General features: G+C 45.0%; 2 protein-coding genes across 3 annotated transcripts in view; one reads left to right on the top strand and one right to left on the bottom strand.

Moving 5' to 3' along the window:
- bfsp2 (beaded filament structural protein 2, phakinin) overlaps nt 1–6,019 on the top strand; it is a 9,527-nt gene extending 3,508 nt beyond the window's left edge. Inside the window, exons 4-8 of one of the 2 annotated variants that reach the window (XM_061045532.1) lie at nt 1–47; nt 153–281; nt 1,248–1,489; nt 2,487–2,569; nt 5,816–6,019. The exon at nt 1–47 is cut by the window's left edge and continues 115 nt beyond it. In XM_061045532.1, coding sequence (XP_060901515.1) covers nt 1–47; nt 153–281; nt 1,248–1,489; nt 2,487–2,565 — 497 coding nt within the window. In that variant the 3' untranslated portion in view covers nt 2,566–2,569; nt 5,816–6,019. Of the gene's footprint in view, nt 48–152; nt 282–1,247; nt 1,490–2,486; nt 2,732–5,815 lie in introns of those variants that run through there. The other variant, XM_061045530.1, reaches the window with a different exon arrangement.
- The window catches only part of klhl18 (kelch-like family member 18), a 12,053-nt gene continuing 8,388 nt past the window's right edge, over nt 3,836–7,500 (bottom strand). Inside the window, exons 9-10 of the mRNA XM_061045529.1 lie at nt 5,562–5,673; nt 3,836–5,477 (exon numbers count right to left, since the gene is read on the bottom strand). Coding sequence (XP_060901512.1) covers nt 5,091–5,477; nt 5,562–5,673 — 499 coding nt within the window. The 3' untranslated portion in view covers nt 3,836–5,090. The remainder of the gene's footprint in view (nt 5,478–5,561; nt 5,674–7,500) is intronic.

Genomic DNA, 7,500 nt, shown 5'->3' with positions numbered 1-7,500 from the left:
TGACAGAGAGGAACAGAGCTGAGACAGACAGCTACCTGGAGTGTAAGGTGAGGACGTCTCACCTGCACAGGTGTGCTCACACACATCTGAACTGTCCCTCTAAGCTGTGTGTGTGTGTGTGTGTGTGTGTGTGTGTGTGTGTGTTTCTCCAGGAGGCGCAGTGTGTGAGCAGCAGGCTGAGTCCTGACGAGGAGCAGGTGGAGGCGCTGAAGGCCGAGTGTAATGACACGGGCTGCAAGATCCAGAGTCTGCAGGCTGAGACCGAGTCCATCAGAGCTCTGGTGAGAGCCAAGGACCTAATCAAGGACCTGTTCAATGATCAATGACCTGTTCAATGACCTGATCAATGACCTGATCAATGACCTGTTCAAGGACCTGATCAATGATCAATGACCTGTTCAATGATCAATGACCTGTTCAATGACCTGATCAATGACCTGATCAATGACCTGATCAATGACCTGTTCAATGACCTGTTCAATGACCTGATCAATGACCTGTTCAAGGACCTGATCAATGACCTGATCAATGACCTGTTCAATGACCTGATCAATGACCTGATCAATGACCTGTTCAATGACCTGTTCAATGACCTGATCAATGACCTGTTCAAGGACCTGATCAATGACCTGTTCAAGGACCTGATCAAGGACCTGATCAATGACCTGATCAATGACCTGTTCAATGACCTGATCAATGACCTGATCAATGACCTGTTCAATGACCTGTTCAATGATCAATGACCTGTTCAATTACCTGATCAATGACCTGATCAATGACCTGATCAATGACCTGTTCAATGACCTGTTCAATGATCAATGACCTGTTCAATGATCAATGACCTGATCAATGACCTGATCAATAACCTGATCAATGACCTGTTCAATGACCTGATCAATGACCTGTTCAAGGACCTGATCAATGACCTGATCAATGACCTGATCAATGACCTGTTCAATGATCAATGACCTGTTCAATGATCAATGACCTGATCAATGACCTGTTCAATGATCGATGACCTGATCAATAACCTGATCAATGACCTGATCAATGACCTGATCAATGATCGATGACCTGATCAATAACCTGATCAATGACCTGATCAATGATCAATGACCTGATCAATGACCTGTTCAATGACCTGATCAATGATCAATGACCTGATCAATGACCTGATCAATGATCAATGACCTGATCAATGATCGATGACCTCGTCGATGATGTCATGCTGTGTTGTGTTTCCATAGAAACGAGGTCTGGAGAACTCACTTGGAGACGCACGTCACTGGCACGACATGGAGTTGCAGAATCTCGGCTCAGTTGTTGCCAAGCTAGAGGCGGAGCTAGCCGACGTTCGCAGCGAGATTGAACAGCAGCGCCGTGACTACGACACGTTGCTTAGCAACAAGCAGCGCCTGGAGCAGGAGATCGGCATGTACCATGGAATCCTGGACGGAGAAGAGCGACGCTTCCAGCCTGCCGAAGCCCAGTGAGCACGCCAATACCTTACACTACTGGTAGCATCGTCGCTAATATCAATGCTAACACTACTGCTAGCATCATCACTAACATCAATGCTAACACTACTGCTAGCATCATCACTAACATCAATGCTAACATCAACGCTAACATCATCGCTAGCATCATCGCTAACATCAACGCTATCATCAACGCTAACATCAACGCTAACATCATCGCTAACATCATCGCTAACATCAACGCTAACATCATCGCTAACATCATCGCTAACATCATGGCTATCATCATCGCTGACATCAACGCTAACATCAACGCTAACATCATCGCTAACATCAACGCTGACATCAACGCTAACATCAACGCTATCATCATCGCTGACATCAACGCTAACATCAACGCTAACATCATCGCTAACATCAACGCTAACATCATCGCTAACATCATCGCTAACATCATGGCTATCATCATCGCTGACATCAACGCTAACATCATCGCTATCATCATCGCTGACATCAACGCTAACATCATCGCTAACATCATCGCTAACATCATCGCTAACATCAACGCTAACATCAACGCTAACATCAACGCTAACATCATCGCTAACATCATCGCTAACATCATCGCTATCATCATCGCTGACATCAACGCTAACATCATCGCTAACATCATCGCTAACATCATCGCTGACATCAACGCTAACATCATCGCTAACGCAGCCATCCACACTAAAAACGCCATCCACTCCAACAATATATATACCATCATGCATTGCGGTTGAAAGATTTTTGAGAGCAGAAAGTGGCGTTTGACTCGACTACTTTCCGATGAACGACAGGAGCGAGCAGCGTGAACACAGAAAAGTTCAGAGTGAGGTCATTTTGACCTCTTTTCATAAAGTGAGGGACATTAGTTTGTCCTCATGAGTCTGTAAACAATGAAGTGTTTAAATAAACTCACTATAATATTAGTTACACTGACATTCATGATTAAAATCACCTGTGCAGGTATCCAGGTGTGCACTGGGAGTCTGAGGGAGCTGCTCCAGACTCAAAGACCGAGGCTCCAGGACCTCCAGGACAGTGATCCAGTGTGTGTGTGTGTAAAGCAAGTGGTAACCTCTGATGATGAAAAACCAAATGCAAAAAACTGCAGTTCCTCCAGTGTCCACTAGAGTCTGTCTCCTGCAGTGAGTCAGTCTCCATAGAGCTCTATGTTAAAATAAACATGTTTACATCCTGGTATAAAAACAGTTTGAGTCTCTAGAGCTCATTTCTCTCTTCAACTGTACGGACTGAATGTTTATACAACTCACCTGTTTACATTATATTAAGGCTCAAAGGGATGTAGAATTAGGGGGCGTGGCCTTTAATAGAACTCACCTGTTTACATTATATTAAGGCTCGAAGGGATGTAGAATTAGGGGGCGTGGCCTTTAATAGAACTCACCTGTTTACATTATATTAAGGCTCGAAGGGATGTAGAATTAGGGGGCGTGGCCTTTAATAGAACTCACCTGTTTACATTATATTAAGGCTCGAAGGGATGTAGAATTAGGGGGCGTGGCCTTTAATAGAACTCACCTGTTTACATTATATTAAGGCTCGAAGGGATGTAGAATTAGGGGGCGTGGCCTTTAATAGAACTCACCTGTTTACATTATATTAAGGCTCGAAGGGATGTAGAATTAGGGGGCGTGGCCTTTAATAGAACTCACCTGTTTACATTATATTTAAGCTCTGACCTTTCTCCTGCTGAGGAGGAGGAGACGAGCAGCGAAGATGATGTCATGGAGTGCTGCGCTCAAGTTGAACATTTTCACCGCACAACACATCCTAACCCTTACTCTGAAAGAAGCTGGGGATCGAACCTCTACCACTGACCCACAGCTCTGTGTAACTTAGATCCTCTCTGAAGTCTGTGAATTCCTTTTGACATTTGAGTCCTGTAGTTGGGGGCGTGTCTGAGGTCTTAACCAATCAGCACTGACATCTTAATGAGTGTCACTGCGCACAATTCTCGGGCGACTTAGAAGGCTGATTTTAACATGAGCAGGTGAGATGTGCAGCATCAGTTACCATGGCAACAACAACCTGCTTCAATATGTGACATGTTGGCAGAGCTCAGAGGGGTTTATAGACCAGAAGGTGGAGGGTTCGATCACCAGCTCCTGCGGCTACATGTCTGATGTGAACTGCTGTTTGAATGAGTTACTTCTCATGGTCTCTACAACCTCCACCATCTGTTTCAGTAATGACATCACAGTGTCTGTGCTGTGATTGGTCAGAGAGGATCTTTGTTTGTCTGTGATGATCTGCTGGAGTTTCAAATGTAGAGACAAAGTGAATAAAGAGGAGACAGTCCAGGAACATGAGCCTCTTTAATGATCACAAACCTCTCAGTAGACAATTAATCATTCATAAATTAATCAATAAAATTAAAATAAACATGTATGGAAGCTGCAGAGGGACAATTCAATAACATCAGTGCTTTGAGTGAATTTGACTTTTATTTTCTGTAAATAAACAACACTTTCCAAAGCTTTCAGTCCCCCTTCATCATCTCTGAAAACATGTCTCCATGACAACCAGGACCATCAATCAGCTTCCAGAAGGATCTGTGAATACAACATCAGCAGGTCTCCTCCAGCCTTCAGGACAAACAGCCGAGAGGGGAGACACACTGCAGGAGGGTGATGATGTCATTCAGTGTGACATCATCATTTCATTATACCTAAAAAAAAAAGTCAGGATGCAATCTCTTCATGTTCCAAAGTTTTCTTCAGAATCAAATTAAATCCAGTGAAAGCTATCTATGCCCGTTATCAGCTAACAGCTGCTAACTACAGCTGCTAGCACGTGCTGCTAATATGCTAACAGCTGCTAATATGAGCTGCTAACAGATGCTAACTTGAGCTGCTAACGTGCTAACAGCTGCTAACACGTGCTGCTAACAGCTGCTAACAGCTGCTAACGTGCTCTTAGCAGTTGCTAATATGAGCTGCTATCAGGCTAACAGCAGCAGCTAACAAGCTAACAGTAGCAGCTCAGTGTAAATGGAGGCTGTCGCGCTGCACGTGAACATGATCAGACTGTAAACAGATAAAGGACCAATCAGAGCAGCTGATGTTTCCATCAGTGTGATGCTCGTATCAGCCTGCAGAGGGCGCTGCTGAATATTGTTTGTTTTTGAATAAAGTCTGTGATCAAACTTTTTCACTGTTTGTGTGCAGCATCACTTCCTGCCCGTTTGATCGCTCGTATTGGTTAGAGCCGACCAATCAGACGGCCCAGTGAGGTCAGATCAGAGTCAACATCCTGTTTCAGCAGCTTTGTTTGCTCAGGAGAGCAAGTGACTTCCTGTTGGTCATTTCAGTATAAAATCTAAATTAAACAATCCGTCCACACGCTAACAATTAGCACAATGCTAGCAGCTAACCTCCAGAGGCTAGCTCTAACGCTTTTACCCATAATCCCACAGGCCTGACATCAGTGTGCAGGTCTGAGCCCAGCCATCGTACCGATAAAGCTCAGTGAATGCCAGCGGAGGGCGCCGCTGACCCGCCTGCAGCCGTCAGTAACTCATCAGTTCTTGGTCTCTGATTGGATGGTTTAGGCGGGCTGCAGAGGGATACACCCCACCCCCACCCCCCCTTCATGGCTGACCATGGGGGTCCTGAAGGTCCAGCGGTTGGTGTCAGGGTTGTACATCTCCACAGAGCTGAGGTTGGACTGTCCATCGTACCCGCCCACTGCGTACAGACGTCCTGACGTGGACACCAGCGACACTCTGCTGCGCCGTGTGTTCATGGCCACCAGGAGGCTCCACTGACCCGACGCCGAGCTGAACACCTCCGCCCCACTCAAGAACCCTGAGCCGTCGTACCCCCCCGCCACGTACATGTGGCTGCCCAGAGCGGCCGCCCCGTGACGACAGCGCTTGTTCATCATGGCGGCTGCCGGGTGCCATCGGTTAGTGTGGTGGTTGTAGTACTCCACCTAGAGGACACGAGGGGAACAGCATTAAGGATCAAGTCACACCTCAGATTACTAAAACATCACACAGAGATCGTGCTCACTCACCGTGTTGAAGATCTGTAAACCGTCATGGCCGCCAGAGACGAAGATCCGTCCATCAAACACGGTCACGCCGGCAGCACTGCGACTGGCGCTCATCTCGGTCACTACTGTCCACCTGTCAGCGTTTAAAGGGACACACAGCAGGGTTAACCACACCCACTGAGCTTCAAAGGTTCAGCATGTCATGTTCAGTCCAACGCAGGATTCAGGGGTTAAAGGTCATTTTGTTTTAATGAAACTCTTTTGATTTCTTTCAGGAAATGACCTCAGAGATGACCAGAGGACTGAGCAGGAAGCTGCTGGGACACAGGAACAAAGCTGAGCTGTTGCATCACTCCTGGACCCTAGAGTCAAATGATGTTGTCATGACAACGATTACATACTTACAAGGCTGGAAGTGAAACACATCAGTCAAAATACAAGTGAGACTGAAGTAAATAAAAACATGTCATCAAATCAAAGTATCATCTGTTTGTGTCCTTCAGGTAACATCAGCTGTTTCTCTCTCATATTCACTTTGTTCTGAAAATAACTCTGTGAGTCATGACTGTCTACAATGGGTGTAACACCCGAGTCCCACTGTCTGTGATGTTTTCAGAGTTTTCAGAGTCCTATCTTCACTTTGTTTACATCGCCCGGACGGCCGGCTGACTCCTCCCCTCGTGTATAAAAGTTGTTTAATTGAGGGACTAGAGAAAAGAAGAATAACATACTGTACTCACTGCTTAACTGTGTTTCTAGATCACGCTCATTTCAGGTAAATTTACATGCAGTGTGAAGATACGAGCAGAATAAAGATCGCTAGCATTAGCATGCTAACACAACAATGCAGCACCAGTTGTTTTGGTTTCCTGCTGGTGCTCAAGGGCGACATCTGCTGGATCAAAAAATCACATATAAAGACTTTAAAGTAGAAAGATGTATTGTTTGTGTTTGTTGAAAATACAAAAAGAGAAAAGGAACCAAAAGAAAAGAATCACATTTTAAATCGCAATATTGGTTAAAAAAAAAACAATCGCAATTCCATTATTTACTAAAATCATTCAGCGTTACTCATCCTTCATCAAGGTTTTTCCTGCATAGAGAATTCTTTGGCGCCCCCCAAAGAGGTTTTACCCAGCGCCAAAGGAAAATCACGAGCGCCAAAAGAAGATGATTCAAATTGTAAATCAAATCTTCTTTGAATGTTAAATATCAAAACATCAAACGACTGTTTGACAATCAGAACTTAAACACGACGTCTCTGACTTCTAGCAGTCATCTCTCCTCATGCGGCTCGCGCTGGATAGTCAGCTGATTGACTGTTGGTTTCTTTTGGTTCATGACGCTCTGCTGACACTCACAGGCTAAATGAGGTTGATTTTCAGTTTGTTCATTTCAAAGAGTAATCCACTTCATGGTAAATATTTATCCCAACAGTCATGTTAAAACTAAACCGTGTCCCTGCTCCTCTGCTGTCTGCAGACGGGTCATCACAGGGGGCACGCCGAGACGAGACACACCAACAGACATGGCTGCAAACACACACACACACACCGGAACGCCGACCACCGAGCACACCTGTTGACTTGTAGTGAAACTGTGCAACAGAACCCGGTTGATCCACGATCCGTATGGACCGCGTCAGGAACACACGTTCAACTTTTCTCTGTTAACTTCCACCGTGTCTGCTTTTATCAACAATCAATAAGTTAACGACCGTAACGTCAGCCAGCTGTGGTCTCTGAACTTCTCCACACACACTGTCAAACTGAAAATATGTTTTTATTATTTCTCAAGTTCCTGATCTGATCAAATGATCCAAATGATCTGTGACTGAAATCTGTGATTATTTGACATAATACTTTAAATAAATGTACTTCAACAAATGTAAAACTAAAACACAATTTAAAGGTAAAGAGCAGCCATCATAGGAAGAGGGTGAAACTGAGGATGTGACCCC

Source organism: Labrus mixtus, chromosome 8 (genome assembly GCF_963584025.1).
Source record: "Labrus mixtus chromosome 8, fLabMix1.1, whole genome shotgun sequence".
NCBI lineage: Eukaryota > Metazoa > Chordata > Actinopteri > Labriformes > Labridae > Labrus > Labrus mixtus.
Note: the sequence above shows the minus strand (reverse complement) of the source record. Positions and strands in the feature narration are given on the sequence as shown.